This window comes from Piliocolobus tephrosceles, chromosome 4, assembly GCF_002776525.5.
Source record: "Piliocolobus tephrosceles isolate RC106 chromosome 4, ASM277652v3, whole genome shotgun sequence".
NCBI classification, from domain to species: domain Eukaryota; kingdom Metazoa; phylum Chordata; class Mammalia; order Primates; family Cercopithecidae; genus Piliocolobus; species Piliocolobus tephrosceles.
The window spans coordinates 167,475,860-167,495,974 of record NC_045437.1 but is presented as its reverse complement, the minus strand read 5'-3'; the positions used below and the strand labels follow the sequence as shown (position 1 = coordinate 167,495,974).

Genomic DNA, 20,115 nt, shown 5'->3' with positions numbered 1-20,115 from the left:
TAGCAATAAATATCCTATGGTGTGATCTTGACTCACTGCAACCTCCGCCGCCCGGGTTCAAGTGATTCTCCTGCCTCAGCCTCCTGAGTATCTGGGACTACAGGCACCGGCCACCACGCCCGGCTAATGTTTTGCATTTTTAATAGAGACGGAGTTTCATCGTGTTAGCCAGGAGGGTCTCCTGACCTCGTGATCCGCCCACCTCGGCCTCCCAAAGTGCTGGGATTACAGGTGTGAGTCACCGCACCCAACCCTACATAAAGGATTTTAAGCTGACCTGCCCTTTCTGGAAAGCGTAAAAAATGTATTTTGCTTAGGTATAAACCCACTCTTGTTGGCCTCAAAGCTGCCGGTTTGGGCCAGACAGAGGAAGGCTTCAGGACTTTTTCTGGGTTTGCACTTGGCATGGCTCCCTCCCTTCCCCTGGAGTCACAGCAGTGAAGTGTCACCATGTAAATCCACACCAATCACAACAAAGCAAGAAGAACCCTTCCTTCCTCCAGTTGTAAAGTGAAGGAAACATAATCCCCACCTCGTAACATTTTATTATGTTTGCAAAGGTTTTCTTTTCCTGGTACTAAGAGATAAAATGGACATTCTGTGAAAGCACAAGTTGTGATGTGCCAATAGTTTATTTGTAGGAAATTTTATTTTGTTGCTGTTGTGGTATGAGAATTTAAAATGATCTTAGAATACAAATTAAGTCTTAGAATACAAATGAAGTAAACATTTTTGGCAGGAGACACCAATACAAAATTGGGGGTAATGGTTGTACTTATTGTTTAATACTGAATTCCTTTGAAGGGTCGAACATTCAAATGTCCCCAAGGCATGTTGGTGAGTAGAGCAGCCTCAGAGGGGCTCCCGGAAAATGGGGAGCACAGACCCCCTGGACAGGTAGGAGCAGCTGCGGCTCAGCTCCAGCCAGTTGTTGCCATGGGGACTGCAGACCCTTGTTGCCAGAGCTTCAGGTATTTAAAGCAAAGCCAGAATTCCAAAATTTTATGTGAAATCACCCAAGGTCTGCAAGTTGGCAACTGATTCATTTTTTTTTTTTTTTAACACTACTGGGGTCAAACAAATCACATCTGTGGGCCAGATTCAGCTCACAGGCATGCCCTCTGTAGCCGTGCTTTCTGTTAGAGCACGTTTGCCATGGATCTGAAAGAAGACTTATTGGTTTCCATAGTGGATTGGTGTGCAGAGTGGGAGGTGTCAGAAGAGCAGGATGAGAAAAGCAACCACAATTCACCTCAATGTCCTTATCATATTTGATCATTTGCAGCAACTACTCTAACCTGACCTTATTGCTTCCTATCTTGTCACTGATTACTTCTAAAAGAGTGCGTGAGAGTGCCAGAATCTTGGTGAAGGGCAGATGAGAGAAGAGGAGGCATCATATTGGCCACTGGGACAACTACAGACTCATTCTTACCTGTAAAGAAGCAGTTAATGTTGGGGAATGTAGTCAGGATTGGAAAACCACGGGGATTTCTGCACATTATAATTGAGAATGTAAATATTCTTAAAGTGGCACCCTGAAAGAGACAAGCATTGAAACCAGACAAAAGAAATTGGGTCATAAACAGAATAAGACATCTTAAAGGAGATAGCATGTGGAGGCCTGCTGGGAAGTAGAGGCAAACTCCAGATGCCTGGGAGTCTTAGTCTAAGGTGGGGTCATCCAACCCACAGAAATAAATATGGGCAGTGGCCCAAGGCTTCCTATAATGAGCTGCACCTGTTGTAAGTCTTGTGTTCTTGCTATAGAATCAGGAACCTCACTACCATCCTGCAAGCTTAAATAGAAAGATTCTTGCTGTGATGTCATGAGTTATTATCCGCTGGTTATATTCTATTGGAATGGCTGTACTCAACTGGATATTGCTGTCTGTACTGTTGGAGCACCTCAAACAGGGGTGCAACGGTTATTTGTTAATTTGGTTAATTAAGACATGTTCATCCACATTTTATAGTTTCATTTATTTAAAAATCCATTTGGTCCCCATCTCCGATACATGTTTCTCTGCTTTATCTCCCCATATTTCCATGTTCCTGCTGATGTTTGTACCATATCCTGACACCCAGCATCATCTTTGTGTTGTTCACCAAGGCCGTGGGAACAGTCTGTAAATCAATAGTTCATCGCTGAGTACAGATTTAGTGAAAAGAAATTGGATTGGATTTGGATCTAGTGAACGTGCTAGTATCCAAAGAGTCTGGATTGTATCAGAATCCATCACAGTAGAAGAGAATGTTGTTTTGAGTAATTTCCAAGCAGAGCTTGTATATTTTCCTCTGAAAATTTTTGTGAATTGAAGAAAAGTGACATTTTTATACCAAGCAATTTGTTTGATAACCTATTTTCAGATTTCTACAAATAATAAAATTTCTGATTTTAAATACTTTTTACAAATACAAGTTGGTTTTTTTTTTCATTGTAAGCCTTACTGTGATTTCAGAAGAATTTTTAACATTTGCTAAATGGGTAATCTCATTTAAACATAGAAGTAATATCCTAATCCCTTCTTGGATGGACTCTGTATCTATTGTAATTAAGACTGTAAAAATGGTATATACATATGGGAAAAAAAGGAGAAGAACAGGAAAATTAAATCAAATGATGGGTTTGAGGTAAGGGATGGCAAGTTTTTTTTCTGTTTATCATAATTATACCATTTGTAGAGCTTAAAAAAGAAAGAATGGCTCAACATGAGGGAAAAAATGCCTTCAGAACAAATTTCCTTTTAAAAAGTAGGTCTTTTAAAACACTTTCAATCTTATATCAGGAAGCCCATTTTTTTCAGTCTAGATGTATTTTCACTTTCCAGTAATGCAGTCCTTACTGTTCAGCAAGGTACACCTTGATTAGAGAATCAAAGAGGGTAAAATGAATTATTTCAGATACTCAAATCTGGGTACGTAAGATAATTTTTACAATAAGAAAGACAAGTTGCAGGAAGCAGAAGCTCATTTTGCTATCTGAGAGTTGGCGCTGCAGAAGATAACTGCACACCAAGGCGCCGTCAGGAGATCTGTATTTCTGCTCTTGACATCTGTAGGTGCCGCTGCCACCGCTGATGGGAATGATGATAAGTGATGGGAAAATGAAGTGGGAGGTGATATATCTTACTGTGACAGATTTAAAGGATTGCCCGAGGCAGCCCTGAGGCAAGAGCTGACTGAAGACATTCTGGGGCCTGTATCAGGTCACTCTGGCACAGTCAGGCAAAGCTGTTTGAAGCAGAGGGCAGTGCGATAACTCTGGGACTTAAATCTGCACTTAGATCCTCTTGCTTTCTTCCTTTTTGAAGGGTGAACTGGAGGTTGTGCTGCAAATTCTAAAATATCCATTACTCTTGGTTAGTGGTATCTGTCTTGTGTTGTTCCTGTGGAGATCCAGTATTCATTGCTCCATGTACAATACCCAAGGATATGCCCACAGGAAACATTTGAAAATGGCTTTCCTAAGATTTCTAGGCTGGCTCCCCATTTCCCAAAGCCCCGCCTTTTTCCCTGACTGTGGTAAGAGTTGGTGTGAATTCTAATATTGATGCTAGGGGGAGATTCTGACCCAAGTTACTGCTCTGGCAAAGACAAACAGGCACATATCAAATAAAGCAAAGGACTTTGGGTACCCACTGGGGAGCCACACTGGAGACCATGGAGATGCTGTGTTTGCTGCTTCTGGAAAGCCAGGCTGTGGACAGTTGAAGGGAGGAAATGTGCTCCAAGGCAACACTAGCACCCAATAACCCTTCTCATCTTATTTGTTTAAATATAGACATTATTTTTGGTTGTAAAACAGCTAAATTTTTTTGCCTTTGTTTTCTGCTTCTGTCTCATTCAGGAATTTATAAGTATTTGACCATACTCAAAATGTGCAAGGAAGAATAATGGAAGCCCCTGAATACCTTGATTTGGATGAAATTGACTTTAGTGATGACATATCTGTAAGTATTACTGTATGCAAGAAATGCTTTCAAGATAATCTGCCTTCAACTTCATAGCCTACTTTCTCCATTATAGTCTATATGTCCTCAACTTTTCTGACTACATTTAGAAATTCACAATAGAAATCCTGTGGGACAGACTCAGTGTGGTTTTGGGGGATCTCTTAGACAAAGAAGTGAATCTTACCTAAGTGTGTGTTTTGGAAGATGAGTCATTTAACTTCACTGAGCCTTTCATTCCTAATGTCTTCCAATGTTGTCAAAACTATTGATTGAACATACTTATCAAATGTAGCCACTTTCATAGAGTTAATTCCAAATTCTCTTATGTAGCTGGCTATTCCACAGCCAGCATTTTCTAGAGTTCACAGGGACACTGACTAAAGAATAGCCAAGTTGGAATTTATTAATTGATGAACAATAAAAGGAATCTTTCCAATCACTGTAGATATCAAAGCACAGATTGTAAGCTTGTTGGGAATATTAAGGAAAATTCTTGTAACGATAAGAACTGGACTAGCTGACCTTCGAGGTCCTGCTTAATCCTGTAATCCTGATTATGTGGACCACATAATCAATTCTGCTGCACTAGCAAACATGTTGGCCTGGAGTGCCCCAGCAAAACTGGCTAACTCTCAGAGTACGTGATGAGAAGGTTGCTGTTTCTGAGCTAGCCATATACCTTTACTTTCTAGGACCCTCAAGTTCACAACTTATAACCTTATCTTCCATGGATCTCTCAGGGCCTGGAGATTTGGGTCACCACTCAAAGTCTCTACTTTAAAATTGCCTCAAAATGATGAACTTAGTTTATCATGCCTCTGGCAGTGATTTATTCATCTATTTTACACCTTGCCTTGAAGTAAAATGTGAATACTGTACACAAGAATTGGATTACTGGGATGAGTTTGATAAATCACCTGTTTTATACAACCTTGGGTGAGTCTTTTTTGTGTGTGTACCAAAGAAATGTGAATTCAACTTTTGCCTATTTCAGCTTCCAGACAATTTTTATTAGTCCTCATTAAAACCAATGTGAAGTGAGCTTCTTCCTTCCCATGATATATTTTTGTCTATCTGTCTGTCTGCCTGTCTCTCTCTCTCTCTCTCTCTCTCTGTCTCTCTCTCTCTCTCTTCTCTCTCTCTCTCTTTCTCTCTCTAGGTCACTATGCTTGACTTGGAAGTATTCAAAGTAAGGTTCTTTTATGATCACTCCCCTCACAGTATTTTGAGCATTGTGGGAAAAAGCAAGGAATGTGAATGATAGCACGGGTGTATGTAGATAGGATGGAAGGTGTTATAGAAAGGGAAATTGTGTTATGATTGGGAGTTAGGTGGTAGGTCTCTGAGCTTTGATAATGTTGTGTTTTAAAAGCAAAGACTTTAAAAGCAGCCAGCCTGGGCTCCTACCTTGTTCTGACCTTTACTGGCTGAATAGCACATTAACTTCACCTTTCTGAGATACACTTAAGGTTGTTTTGACAATTGAGTAAAATAATAATATATGTGAAACACTTAGCTTGGCACACAGTAAGTTGCTCTTAAAAATGGTAGCTTTTGTTATTATTTCACTGAATAATACAATAATATTTATATGACCAATGGTGAAGAAAGAACTCAAGGGAAAACACTAGGCATAAAGTCAAGATTTTTTTTAGTACAACAGAGCAGTTGTATTTACAGAAGAATCATCTGGCAGCAGCCCATAATTTTGATGAATTGGGAATCTCCACTTGAAAGATAATAAAATACATTAAGCAATAACTAAAACCGTTTAGCAAACTAGGCTACAGGATTATGCAATAGTTGAGTGTCTATAACTTGACCACTCTAAAACATAAACAAAGATATCCATCTGTAATTGTGTAACTGCATCTAAAATTTCCCTCTTAAACATGTTTCTATTGTTTGGTTCTTTAGCCTGCATTTAAACTTATATCAGAGTTTGAAATTGCATAGATTTGAAATTCTATGAAATTCCATAGTAATTGATGAAATAATAATAATGGCTAACATTTATTGAACATTTACCATGGGACAGGCATTATCTTGGTTAATCCTCACAGCAATCTTCTAAAGTTATTGTTATTATTTTCATTTTACAGATGAAGAAACTGCAGCATAAAGATTTTATATAATTTGTCCAGGCTCACTCAGCTGGTTAGGTGTATTGTCTCCAAACTATTTACTTTTAGCCACAACACTTTACTGCTTCTCCAGGATGAATATAGTTTATTGCAGTGGTTCACATCAGGGGAAATTTTACCTGCCCCACCCCTACCCTAGAAACATTTAATAATATCAGGAAACATATTTTGTTGTCATACTGGGGAGATGCTACTAGCATCTAGTGGGTAGAGACCAGAGAGTCTTCTAAACATCCTGCAATGCACAGCACAATCCCCTACAACAAGAATTGTCTAGCCCAAAATGTCAGTAGTACTGAGAATAAGAAATCCTAGTCTATTTAAATCCACTTGAAACTGAAGAAGCTCTACTTTGGCAAACTCTACAATATAGATTATTTTATCATAATTTAGTGTGATCCAGACTTCATACCCTAACGAAGCCAGAATCATATTGTTCTAACTTAATGATTACATGGAAAAAGAACTGGAGACAACCTCTTAAATACTGAAATGATTGTTCTCAGGCGGTTTAGGTAAACCGGGAGCAATGAATGTCACAGCTTCTTTAAGGGCTCAATGGAGATTATTCAAATGCTAAGATTGAAAAAAAATGAAGATGTGTTCAACATGCTAATTCACTGGCATAAAAAGAAATGTAGTTTCCCATGAACATGCTTTTTTTTTTTTTTTAATTCCGTAAACCTCCATCTCTGACAGCCCCTATGCCTCTTTCCTGGTTAAGTGGCAGGAAGGGGAGGAAACTGCAAATTACATCTGAAAAAGATGTTTATGGAAAAGATGCCCTAGTTTCAAACTCTTCTCCTTACTCTCCAGCTATAGCCCTATTACATAGTCTAGGCTTTGTATTCCATGGTTTTTCCCTCTGATCATGAGCCTGGTTCTTGTTTTAATTAAAACACAAGCTGTATATTGGTAGAAAAAACAACTAGAACTTTTTTTGCCTTTACTTAATGAGAGAAAACACAGCAGTTAATTTATTTTGAAGTTTCCCAGACTAGAAAATAACACACATCCTTTGCAAAACACAAAGTTTCAACTATACATTCTTGTAATCCTGCCATCTAAAAGGGCAGAACGTTCTGCAATAGCTGCAGGTCTGCAAGGGAGAGATGACGACACATAAGCACAAAAGTTTAAAGCCGGGTTTTTCTGTCACTGTGAATGGGTTCGCAGATTGCTCTCTCTCCCTATGGAAGCCAGAGCCCTATATCTTAAAAACAAAAAACCCTCTGGAATTCTTTGGAGCTATGGTGTATTTATTTTATTAAGAGAGGCCAGTGTGCTGCTCTTAAAAATAGTTTCACACACAGGACTAAATAAAGCAGAGACTGAACTCTGGATCTCCTGAGGAGCTCGCTCACAATCACCATCCACTAATGTTGGCTGTACCGCACGCTGAGATAAACTCTTTAACTAGATTATCTTGTTTAAGCCTCATACATCAGCTTTGCAAGGCAAACTCTGTTTTTGGCATATGAGAAAACTGAGGCTTAGAGAGCTTGTCTGACATTTGCAAGGTTACAGGGCCAGGACCTAAATGCAGAACTATTTGGCCACCTTACTCCTCCCCATCTATGCAACTTAGCTGAGTAGTAGTTTCTCTAGACCAGTGACCTCACCCATCACTATCCCTGATTGGCACTTTAGTGATTATGAATTATTTTTTTGGAAGTAAAGGGATTGATAATTATAAATAAGTAAAATGAAACCAGTTAATGAGAACTTAAGCAAATCTTTTAATTTTACTGTACCTCAACATTCCCACCTGTTAAATGGTAATACCTCAACCTATCACCCTGGATTTATACACATACACTCACACATGCACATAGCTACATATATACATGTAAGTATTTACACATACAGACATATACGCACACATACAAATAGAAGTAAGAGAAATATTCTGTTGCCTTTCTGTATAAGTCTGACTGCAACCTTGATGAAAGTTGACTTTTTTGGCAATTGCATAAACTATTTTTGTACAGATCAAATGAGATCAAGATAATAAATATCCTTCCACTTTTCAATCCTCTTTGGTCAAAGCCTTTGAACCTAGAGTAATGGCACAAAATTATGTGGGTTCATTTTCCTAAGGTGCTTGAACCCCTGTCTGATAGAAAAATTAATTCTTATGGTAAAATAATCTCACTTTCAATGAGTTCTCATATTTTTCTATCACACAGACTGTGCAGCATTTTTACTAAAAACGCCTGCCCCCTTCTGTTTTGTGTGCATCACCTTTTACTCCATTCAATCCCCCTGATGCTTCCCGAGATTTTGTTACATTTTGAGAAAGACTCATTTCAAGTAGACTCAGGCAATGAGCTGGCATGGGCAAAGAATACAGCTTAGGTGTGAAAAAGAGTATGAAGGTATTCAAGGTACAAAGAACCTGGCTTCCCCTTCTCTCCAGCAAGGAATCTACTGAGTAAGATGGACCTTATTGTTCTCTCTTCTGTACCTTCTAGAAGGTGACCAACACTTTCATGTGGCCTCTGAGTGGCTCAATCCCTTCTTCACTGCCTCTGTCTGTAAGCCCTGCCCTTCGTAGCAGTCGCCCTGTTCTTATCTATATGGAAACTTTGTTTAGTGTTTTTCAGTGTGATCTCTTTCTAGCAACTGTCCAGAATACCTCAGCTTTATGCAGTGTTTTTTGTAATATCCTGCATTCAAGGCTAAATTGCCTCTCATTCTTCCCTTCTCCAGCTCAGCATCATCAGAAACCTCACACCTTGTTCTAACATCATATGCCATATATGTTATCTTGTTTTTCTTAACACCTGCCAGGAAATGAATTAGGAATCATCTAATCCAGAAAAGATGAGTTATATTTTGATATTCTATTGTTAATGTTAGACACCAGGACTAGAATCTAGGTTCCCAAATGCCAAATCTTGGACTGGACACCTCTGCCAGAGAAGGGAGAGAATAACTCTACAAATAGAGAGATTTCTAAGAAGAATGAGCAACCAGTGGATTTTTAAAAATTTTACTCTGCAGATAGTTCTGGAATTTCTTATCTTACCTGATAGTCAATAGAAATTATTAGATTGACTATGCAGATTATTGACAAAAACTGTTCATCTTTTCATCACAATTAGCTTTTATGCCAATCTAGCCAGCAAGCATTTACTAAACATTAACAGAGTACCAGGCTTGGTTCTAAGCTTGGGGTGAATGACACAGACTTGCTATGCTCTCAATGTGTGTATAGTATGCTGTATTAATTACTAAGCACATTATGAAATGTCAGGTTAACTTCATGGTAGGTCACATTTGATTATAATGCTAAGCTCCATTCTTGGCAATAAGTCCTTATATTTTGACAATGATTGATTATTGGCTCACAATTAAAAATAGACTATCATTGAAGTTGAACAAGGTTTATGACTGGCCATCTGCCCTGCTACAACATACCTTTCTCTTGTAATTCTTTTGTCATTTGTAATTTTTGCTTCTATAATTATGATTACTTTGGCATCATTTCAAAATGCTGGTTTTGGTACTTTTAAATATAAATAATAATATGATGCTAACATTTATTGAACACTTAACTGAGTATCAGACACTCTTCCCAGGTTTTATATTACTAGTTCGTAATCTTCCCGGATACATCCTAATGAAGATACAGTCAGAACCTTGTTTTTACCAATGAAGAGACTGATATACAAGGGTTAACTAAGATTAATTAGCTAGAAAATGGTGAAGTCAGGATATAATGCAGTAGTCTGACTCTAGAATCCATGTTTGTAACCACTGCATTGAAAATTACATCTGCTGGGCCCAATGGTCACGTCTGGTTTTCCCAGTTCAGGTAGGTCTCTTCTCCATCCATGTCCACTTCTTATTATACAATAGAAGGAGGTCATTCAATACTGTGATCTCACCACATTTACCAAGTGGATCTTCATCTCTTGCCTGACTACACATTATATTAATTAAATTAATATTGCAATAGAGTAGTTCCTGATGTACTCTTAAAATGATCAAAAGAGCTACTGAGTTTTCTCAAATACCAACCACAAACAATGTCTTAGCATAAAAGAATTAAAAAAAAAAAAACCTCTTGGAAGGAAGATACGATAAAAATGAGGTAGCAGAGCAAAATTCAAATTTATTTGAAAATAGGATTAGTTATAATAATTTTCGTTAATGGATCCCAAATGGTGGGAAGAAATATATTCAAAGCAGAGTGGAATAGAGGTATGAAAGTGTGGATCACCAGTATCTGTACTATGTAGAGGTGGTGGTTGAAAGTGGGGGTATACTTAAGGTCATCTGTGAAAACATGGAATGTGGAAAGAGAAGAATATTCCAAAAATTGAACTGTGCAGAAGTATATCCCATGTGGTGGGGTCTGGAGAAAGAGGTTTCTACAAAAGAAACTGGAAAGAAGTTTTCAAAGTTAAAGAAATAAAACTAAGGGAACTAAAAAGGCAAGGGGGGTGGAATTTAAGGAATTTTAAACAATAGTTGATAGTGGCAAATAGGTCATTATAAAGATGAGAGTTGAAAACTGCCCTCTGGATTTTCCAGTTAAGACCCCCTTGGTGTCCCTAATCAGCACAGTGTCTATTGGGTGGTGGGCAGAATCCTATCATGAGGGCTGGAGGAGTAAATGCAGAGATGTAAAATTAGAAACACAGAGACAATTATTTCAAAAGAGATGACTGATGAATGCAGGAGCAGGAAGGCCCATGCTCAGTCAAGGAGGCAGTGTCTAGAGGTGGTAGTGGTGCTTGCTTGTCTTTATAAGACCAGAGGAGAAAGCCAATGCTGAGAGTGGGCTGAGGAGAAGGAGAGAGGAAGGAATGGTGGCAGGCAAGAGTCCTGAGGAGATGGGAAAAGAGCCCCAGCCAAGGGTTAGCAGTGGAGGAGCAGACCATTAGTGCCACGTCCCAAGAGAAGGGGCAGTGGAACACAGTTTATAATGGAGGGCATGAAGTCTTCCTGAACTGGAAGAGCAGGCCTTTGGAGGGGAAGCCACATTTGTAGAAAAATATTATGTTCTGAAAATCTCATTTCAAGTAGATGTCTCTGCCGTCACTCCCAGCTTTGCTTGGACACATTATTGCCATTGTTTTTATTGTGTGCCTGTTAAGATACCTGCCTGACTTTTGGAAAACTGTGCGAGAAATATGAATTTCACCATGGTTGTTTGGATGGCTGGCTTAATTGTTTCTTTTGGAAACTTCTATGGGGCCTTAGTAGTTTAAGAGTCTCTAGCTTGCAAAGGTGCTTGGGATGTTAGTTCTTTCATTTTCTGTGGCTCATTACCATTTGAGTAATGTCTGCTCATTCGCTCAGTTGGCTCCGGTTTTCAGGAATAAGGGCCAAAGCTTTTCAGCCCTGAACAATATCTAGGGTGGTCAGAGATCCCCATAGCCCAATGTAGAAATCACGCACTGTCGTTATGAATCTCATGCATGTTCCAACTGTTTTGCATGGCATGGTGACAAAACTGACTGGCGTAGGCTGGGATATATAGGATGATCTTGCACCATATCAACTCTGTGAAGTTTTTGAAGCTGACTTTTCAGTGTCATCCCTGGGCCACAGACTCTCTTCAGTGAGGGAAGAACAAAGAGAAGCCAAATAATATACTGAGATAGGCTGAGCTATATTTCCTTTCCTTTCTATTCCCAGCTCAACCCCTCTCTTCCCGCCTCGTTAGTTCTTATATCTTCATCTACTGAACTTAAAGTCATGGCAGAAATGAAGATGAGGAGGGACGCTCTGGGGGCACACATAGAAAACAGGATAAAGAGCAGAGACAGACATTTACTAGAGCTTTACAGTTTGCAAAATGACTGCATCTACATTATCTCGTATAATTATCTGTGTTTTACACATAAGGAAACTGAGCCCCAGAGATATTAAATGAATTATTTGTCCAGAACCACAGCGTTAATAAGTGTCAGAACCAGGACTTCAATCCAGATCTTATGGCTCCAAATCCATTGTCCTTTATACAAAAGGTTAAGCCATCAGTCATTACTCATGCTATTAATATATTAAGAATTTTTTTAATATAAAACGATTTATTGCTAGACTTGTAATTATGGGTTTTTCTAAGATTAGTGTTATGTAAATATTAACGACTGACATTATTATTATTACTGCCACCAAAATTATGGACTGAGCTGTATCCCTGCCTCATTAGTCCTCATATCTAGAGGAATTAATTTTATTTGGTTTAATAAGTGCCTAGTATCTTGGGTAAATAAAATATTGTGCACACCTTCAGGAAGCAGAGAAAGCAGTTAGGTAAACATACAGATGAACCATCCTGTGATGAGTTCTGTAATGGACATATGCCTAACATCAGGAAATAATACAGGACAATGGTTCTCAAATTTCATCCTGTGTTAGAATCACCCATATGGCTTGTGAAAAAACGGATTGCTGGGCCCCACCCTCAGAGTTCCTGATTCAGTAGGTCTGGGGTGGAGCCCAAGAATGTGAATTTCTAACAAATCCTAGGTTGTGTTGATACCACTGGTCCAGAGACCACACTTTGAAAGCTGGCATTACTTCCTTGTGGGGCAGACTCAGAAAAGATTTTGTAGAAGTGATATTCAGGCAAAGCTTGAAGAATTAAAAGGGGTTTGCCTAGTGAAATGGGCAGAAGGGCATTTCAGGTAGATGGAATAGCATATGTAAAGGTATAGATAGGCAAAACAATGGGTAGGGCAACCCCCAAGAATTTGTTATTGCCGCATTCAGAAGAGAAGTAGACAATGCAAAATGAGGCTGAGCTCATGGAAGGCTTCATGTGCCATGCTAAGGCTTATGGTCTTTGTTCTATAGACTGTGGAGCCTTAGTCAAATTTTCATTTCAGAAAGCTAATTAATTATAGTGTTAGTATAAAGGCCTGGAGGAAGGTCCCACTTACTACCTAAATGTGAAAGAACTCCTTTGAATGTCTATAATATTATGCCCAGGGATTAGTCAATATGTACACATCTTGGTATTTAAGTTAAACAGTTAATCAGTCCCTGTGTGCCATGCACATATACAAGTCAACAATATCATTCTTTCACTCAAGTGCTTATGGAAGCCAACACCTTCAGATAAGAAACACCACAGCACATGACAAGGCAGAAACTTACCAAGGGGAGAAAAGAGAAAAGTCAGTAAGGGCTAAAGCAATCAGCTAGGGCTTCATGGAGAAGCAGGACACAACTGTCCTTGCCTTGTGGAATGGTGGCATTTGCATGGCTAGAGGAGGGCATTGCAGAAATGGGGGACCCCCGAGTAAAGGAACAGAAGACAAACAAAACTTTGGAAGCACAGGGACTTTGAAGAAGCTGAGGCAGCTGGTCAACCTTTGTCAGAGCTCTTCTTGGGACATGGTAGAGAAGTGGAAAAGAAGTATGGGAAACAAATTTAGATCAAAAAGTCTATTTTCACTGGGAGTAACCTCTGGAAGACTTTTAGAAAAGGAATAAATTATAGAGATAGAAAATGTAATGCTTCTTCATTAACTGCAAGCCCCCTCTTCACTCTTCTTACCCAAGGACAATAGGAGTCAAGGGAACAGGCTACAAAAGCTTGGATTGGAGGACACAGACAGGGAAGATGCATTGGGCTTTGGTTCCCATAGGGCCAAACTGACAGTAGTTGCTGCCCTGGGAGCTTGCCATTGTCCTGAGAATGAGGTATGTTGGCGAACTGACAGTTACTTATAAAAGGCCATCTGTCCTGTGAACTGGGATGAAGGCCTGGGAAACCTTCCATTTCAGCTCCCAGATGGTAGCACAATGCATACTTGCAAGGGAGCCTTCTTGGATCATTCGCTCATTCCCAAATTTGCAAATATGAAAACATTTTTGGATGTTGGTTTTGTGAGTTATGTGTTTCCTGTGCATTTCTTCACATCACAGCTTAACAATCTTCATAGCACTCCCTTAAGCCTTTTCTTCCATCCAAGGAGCAGTGTTTATACTTACTGAAACAGATCCACAAATTGATTTTGTCTTGAGTCTTTATAAAAAATAATGGACTCATTCACAATGTAGATTGGAGTCATTGCTGAATTTGACGTTCATATACCCTTAAAATTTTCCAAAACTTTAATTTTCTGGATAAACTGTCATCTTTTTTAGATTACTGTACTTTTTATTTCTATTTCCAGGAGTAGCAAATGATATTTTCTTCACAGTTATTTTTACCAGAGAATGAAAATGTATGACTTCGCCAAAGTGACTTCCTATGTGACTCTGGGTGGAGGCAAAGTGCCACAAGTGATTTAGGTTGAGGCAGTGGCAGTGGCTCACCTAGGCTAGTGTCCACCTGTGACTCAGTCCCCACACCAGCCAGGTGCTGCTCAAATTTAAACCTCATCAAATTAAAACTTACTGCACACTATGGGCCTTTGAGGGCAAACAGGAAAAGTTGAAGCTACAGCAAATATATCAGAGATTCTGATATGTCTGACTTTGGGGTGGGAGATGGCAGTTAGGAAGCATGTGCCTCAAAATACAGATAACAGCTCACCCATTTTAATCAGCTATATATCATTAAGCCCAGTGAACAAATCTTATTGAATGTTTCATTAACTATATTTAAACACAATTCATCTTTAATTTCCTCTTCCTAAACTCTTGCCTTGGATGAAAAGAAAAAAAAAAAGAGTGAGACTTTGCCAAAGGGTGTTTCATGGGACCAAAACAAAAGGCAATCAAAACAAAAGGCCCAATTTTAATTGAATTATAGACTGTGTAATTATCTAACCTGTACCAGCTGGTCTCAAGAAGCTACCAGATTCCTTAGAGAGTTTGTACTTGGTCAGAAACATAAGGTACCTTATTAGTACCAAGAAAAATGCCTTGTGTACCTGTGTTACCCCAGACGCCCAGAGAACATAATGTGAAAGAAAAAACTACTTACAGATTAATTTTGGGTTTATGAGACAGTCATCCCTCCCTCTGAGCATGTGGGTGGGTTTGCTTAAGGCACCTGTAGTCTCAGAGGCATGGCCAATATAAACAGGATGTTATTGCATCAGACAGGTAAGGGTAATTTCTCTAATTAGTCATTTGAGATTTCACTTTTCACTTGGAAATACTGGAAATTTAATTTGTTTGTGACGTGCAGTTGGCAAACTGACAATATCTACAATGGTCCCATCCTATGTCTTGCTGTCCTGGTATCCTGGGGAAAGCATAAGGAAGTCTCAATGCAGACGCTTTGCTTTATCTATCGACGTCAAGCTAACTAAAGTACCTTCTTATTGATAAATGTGTCCTAATTACACATTCCTCACTTGTAATGCTATAGTAATCCTAATGAGCTTCCTGTGATCATTTTTCTTTTAGATTAAATGCTTTTTCTCAATCCCGCCAAATTTTGCAATGGTGAAGTAATTTATGATACAAGCTTATTTACGTTAAAGAACATTGTCCTTAGAGGTAAAAAGCAAAATAATTTTAGGGAGCTGCATTTTATGAATTAAAGTATGAATGTGATTAAAGATAGTCCCTGACTGGGCCTTTGATTAAAGGACAATTTCATTTTATTTATTTTGTTTTAAAACACCCTCATCTAAAGAAAGACTGATTGGCATCACATGTCGTCCCCATAAATCATAGCTATTGATTTTACATTTGTTTCAGCTCTTCCAGCTGTATGCCCCCTTGTGTCATAATTCACCCTGAAAACCAGCCTCCTAGTGGGTGCTGAAACAGCCTGGAGGGTGGTTTCTTTCCACTCAAACTAATCTATATGTGAAAGAGATGAGCTTTCAAACACAGAACCACACCCCTCTTGCTTTTTATGATATTACCCTGGTATTTCCCATGAAGATAATGGATGCTACACAGTAAAATCTGTGGCAAGTGGCAACATTAGGAACTTTTGCATGGTCCAGTCAGCATTGGCACAGACATGTCTCCTGACTGCCCCGGATGCTGCAGGAAGCCTGGTGTTACCGTACTTGACCTTTCATACACAAGTTTACCCTTAGGATTCAGAATGCAATTATTAAGGCCATCTTGAAACTCGCAGGTTCAGACAGTTCTTCCATCTTCCACAAGTAGCAGAAGTGATAAGAGGGAGAGAGTGTCTGCTGGCTGCACCCCACCTTTTTTGTTAAAGAAGGGGTGCCCAGCCCCCTTTTTAAACTGCATGTGGTTAGATGCTTGCAGGTAGATCTTAGGATGCTGCCAGATCACCACGCAGCTCATTTAGGGTAAAATTAGATAAATTTTCTGAATATACATGTTGTGCCCAAGTATCACTTACTGGGTTTTGTTTTTCTGGCCAATCTGAGTGAATGCTCGCATTTTAAATTATTTTATGCCCTCTCTTCTCTGGCGTCCCGTTCAGTATTCAGTCACATCACTCAAGACGATCCCAGAACTGTGCCGAAGATGTGATACGCAAAACGAAGACAGATCAGGTAGGTGTTGCTCCTCCCCTCTTCTCCTTATCCTGACTCAGTATTAATGGCTCCTGAAAAGCTGTTTTCCTCACACTGGTCCCCCCTGCTTTCTGTTTTCTTTTTACGGCTTCTCCACTCACACCACCCTCCACCTCATGCCCTGCCTTCAACAAACAGATGTTAGGCCATCTGAAAGAGGATAGCAGGACAGGGAGGCCCTAATGAGGACTCAGCTGTATATAGAGATAAATAAATATAGGAGATCATCTCAGCATCTCCAAACCACAATATATGCAGCAATTTACCGAAAACCCAAGAAACCGTTGGTGACAATACATAATGATGCAGGCGCCAATGAAAAAATGTTGGATGCATTTACTACCCATATGGCAAGGACCAGCTTGGGGGATGGTGCTTTGCCAAAGTCAGAAACCCTATCAGAGATGTGACATTATAGAATCTGCAATAAGGCATACTGTAACAGTTAAGATTAAAGCAAAGGCTTTGGAGTTTAATAGTGTAAACTAAACAGAGAATTATGGTATATAGATGAAAACCAGCTGGTCGACCTTTTCTCTTTACACCCCCAACCCCCAAGATTAAAAAAGTACATTCAAGAGTTGATTTCCCTCTGTAAATCAAATTAAGCTTCTCTTCTTTTCCTTCTATGATGGGCAAAAATGAAGATAAAAAAGGATGTTGATAGGAGTGATACCATAGTATTAAACTATGAAATGATGTTTATTATTTTTCCAAGTAGTTACTCTGTGGCATCACCATTAACCTTCCCAAAGCTGGACCTCCTCTGATAGTCACTAGAATCCTGAGAACCAGATAATCCTCAAATTCTGTGTTTAAAAATAAATAGATGTGCCTTACCTATACAGCTACTAGAATTCTAGGCCTTTCTGATGGAAAGGATTTTTACAAAGCTAATTTACTTTTCTGCTGGACTGTTTGTTTTCCTTTGACATTTTGCTTAGGAGAGACGGGAAGAGTAATTAGTCTTTCTAGGTTTGTTTATCTCAGTGTTTTTGTGTGTGTGTGAGTGACAGTAATGCTTCAATGTTTGGGTCAGAAACATCACAGAAGATAGTTTTCAGTTCAAATAGAAGCTTTTACTTACCTTCACTTATTTTTTATTTCCAAAACATTCAAGTTTGTATAGGATTTAATAGACACTCTTGGCTATAAGTCTTATAAGAATGTGTCTTCTTAAAAGGCAGTGCCCGGCCGGGCGCGGTGGCTCAAGCCTGTAATCCCAGCACTTTGGGAGGCCGAGACGGGCGGATCACGAGGTCAGGAGATCGAGACCATCCTGGCTAACACGGTGAAACCCCGTCTCTACTAAAAACTACAAAAAACTAGCTGGGCGAGGTGGTGGCGCCTGTAGTCCCAGCTACCCGGGAGGCTGAGGCAGGAGAATGGCATGAACCCAGGAGGCGGAGCTTGCAGTGAGCTGAGATCCAGCCACAGCACTCCAGCCTGGGCGACAGAGTGAGACTCCGTCTCAAAAAAAAAAAAAGAAAAAAAGAAAAAAAAAAGGGCAGTGCCCGTTTCAGACTTGAACCAATGACTGTGATCAATGACACAGGTAGCCGACTGCAGTGGGGAGGCTGCCAAGCTCAGAGTCACCAGGCCTAAGTTTGAATTAGAGTTCTGGCACTTCTCAACCAAATGACCTTGAATCTGTGACTAGTTATCTACAAAATAGAGAAGAAACCTGTACTAATGTTGCCTGGCTGTCCTTAGGATCAAAATTAGGCGATGTAACAAATGGGTACTTTGCAGATACAAGATTTTCTTTTTCCTTTAATTGGATGTAGGGAATAAGAGAGAAGAAATAATAGCAAATACTTTATTAGTGATTAACGTGCTGGGTAGCGTTGTAAGCGCTCTACTTACGTTAATCCCATTCATCCTAAAATAGTTGTGAGCTAAGTACTATTAGGATGTTTATATTATAGATGGGCAAAATGAGGAACAGAGATGAGAAGTTAAATATCTTACCCAGAGTCACACAGCAATTAAGTTACACAGCTGAGATTCAAACCCCGGGAAGTCTACTTCCAAATTCTGTTATCTTATCCCTTGCATATACTCTCCTTCCAAATAGTTTGACTTGGTGGCAATAATTTACTTTTAAGATATTATCCTTTTAAATCTTTACGAGTCAATATTTTCCCTGATTAGTGTAAATTATTTTTTCTCTGTTAAATGGTGACTCTTACCAAGTTAAGTGAGTAAACAGAAACTTTTAGCAACTGTTTTTCCCAGGGCTGGTTCATTCCATTCTCTCCAGGTCTTACAATTTCTAGTCGTATCTACAATAAATGATGGTAGACTTTTCTTAGGTAGTTGAGGAGGAGGCCAGTTTCAAACTTAAAAGCTTTTGAACTTTACCCAGAGCAAAGGCACAGTGCTCAAGGTAATCAGCAATAATTAGACCTGATAGGAAATGGATTGTGAGCAAAATACTCAGGCCTCTTAATGGAATTGCATGTACATTTCCAATTTGATGGACCATTTGGAGGCTGCGAAACTGCATTCTGATAGATCGAGAGTGATCCTAGAAAAAGGAACCCATGGAAAAATGTGTCTGCCCACAGCATCACTGTAGAATTATTCATGGGCCCGTCTGAAAGAAATTTCAATATGGTGAAGTTTTTGGAGCTGGTTTCCTAAAGAATTGAGACATTCTCAATCAGTTCCGCAGCCTTCCAGATGTAGAAATAACCCTTCTCACCCTGTCTTTCTTGTATTAGCCACATAGAAGGAATTTGCTCCAAGAAAGTTAGCAAATTTCTATCTTTTCAAACGGACACAGCAGAATGCCCTTTGGTTTCTGAGAAAAGTCCGTATCTTCTTTGGGATGGGGCACTCGGCACTCTCAGGGGAATCTTCCTCAACCGTCTGTCACTTACAGCATACCTGATATGGTTTGGGTCTGTGTTCCCATCCAGACTTCATGTTGAATGGTAAATCCTAATGTTGGAGGTGGGGCTCGGTGGGAGGTGACTGGATCTCGAGGGTGGATTTCTCACGAATGGTTTAGCACCATCTCCTTGGTACTATCCTTGTGATAGTGAGTGAGTTCTCATGAGATCTGGTTGTTTAAAAGTGTGTAGAACCTCTCCCACTCTGTCTCTTGCTCCTGCCTCTGCCATGTGAGATGCCTCATTCCCCCTTCTGCCATAATTGGAAGCTTCCTGAGGCCGTTGCAGAAGCAGAAGCCACTGTGCTTCCTGTGCAGCCTGCAGAATCATGAGCCAATTAAACCTCCTTTCTTTATAAACTACCCAATTTCGGGTATTTCTTTATAGCAGTGCAAGAATGGAGTAATACGATACCCCCACGAAACAAAGACATTTCTCTTTACCTTTCTAGAATAGTTACATGCTTGCTATTTTGCATAGGTTGTCAAATTTTAACATCTATCCTTGTACGTATTATGTCTCTGACCAGATGTTCTCATTTGCTCTCTTACTTATTTATTCAGCAAATATGTGTTGAGTGTCCTCTGGCCCCGGTATTGAGGACATGGTAAAGAACAAGACAGACAAGGCCTCTGTGCTCAAGAAGCTTACATTCTACTGGGAGTGACAGCCAAAAGGCAAGCAAACA

At 39.6% G+C, this 20,115-nt stretch overlaps 1 protein-coding gene across 2 annotated transcripts in view; it reads left to right on the top strand.

The window, feature by feature from the left end:
* Window positions 1–1,337: 1,337 nt before the first annotated feature.
* The window catches only part of SNCAIP (synuclein alpha interacting protein), a 75,592-nt gene continuing 56,814 nt past the window's right edge, over window positions 1,338–20,115 (top strand). The window contains exons 1-4 of one of the 2 annotated variants that reach the window (XM_031935497.1): window positions 1,338–2,634; window positions 3,851–3,953; window positions 13,628–13,768; window positions 16,437–16,509. In XM_031935497.1, the coding sequence (XP_031791357.1) occupies window positions 3,897–3,953; window positions 13,628–13,768; window positions 16,437–16,509 (271 nt within the window). In that variant the 5' untranslated portion in view covers window positions 1,338–2,634; window positions 3,851–3,896. Of the gene's footprint in view, window positions 2,635–3,850; window positions 3,954–13,627; window positions 13,769–16,436; window positions 16,510–20,115 lie in introns of those variants that run through there. The other variant, XM_023197240.1, reaches the window with a different exon arrangement.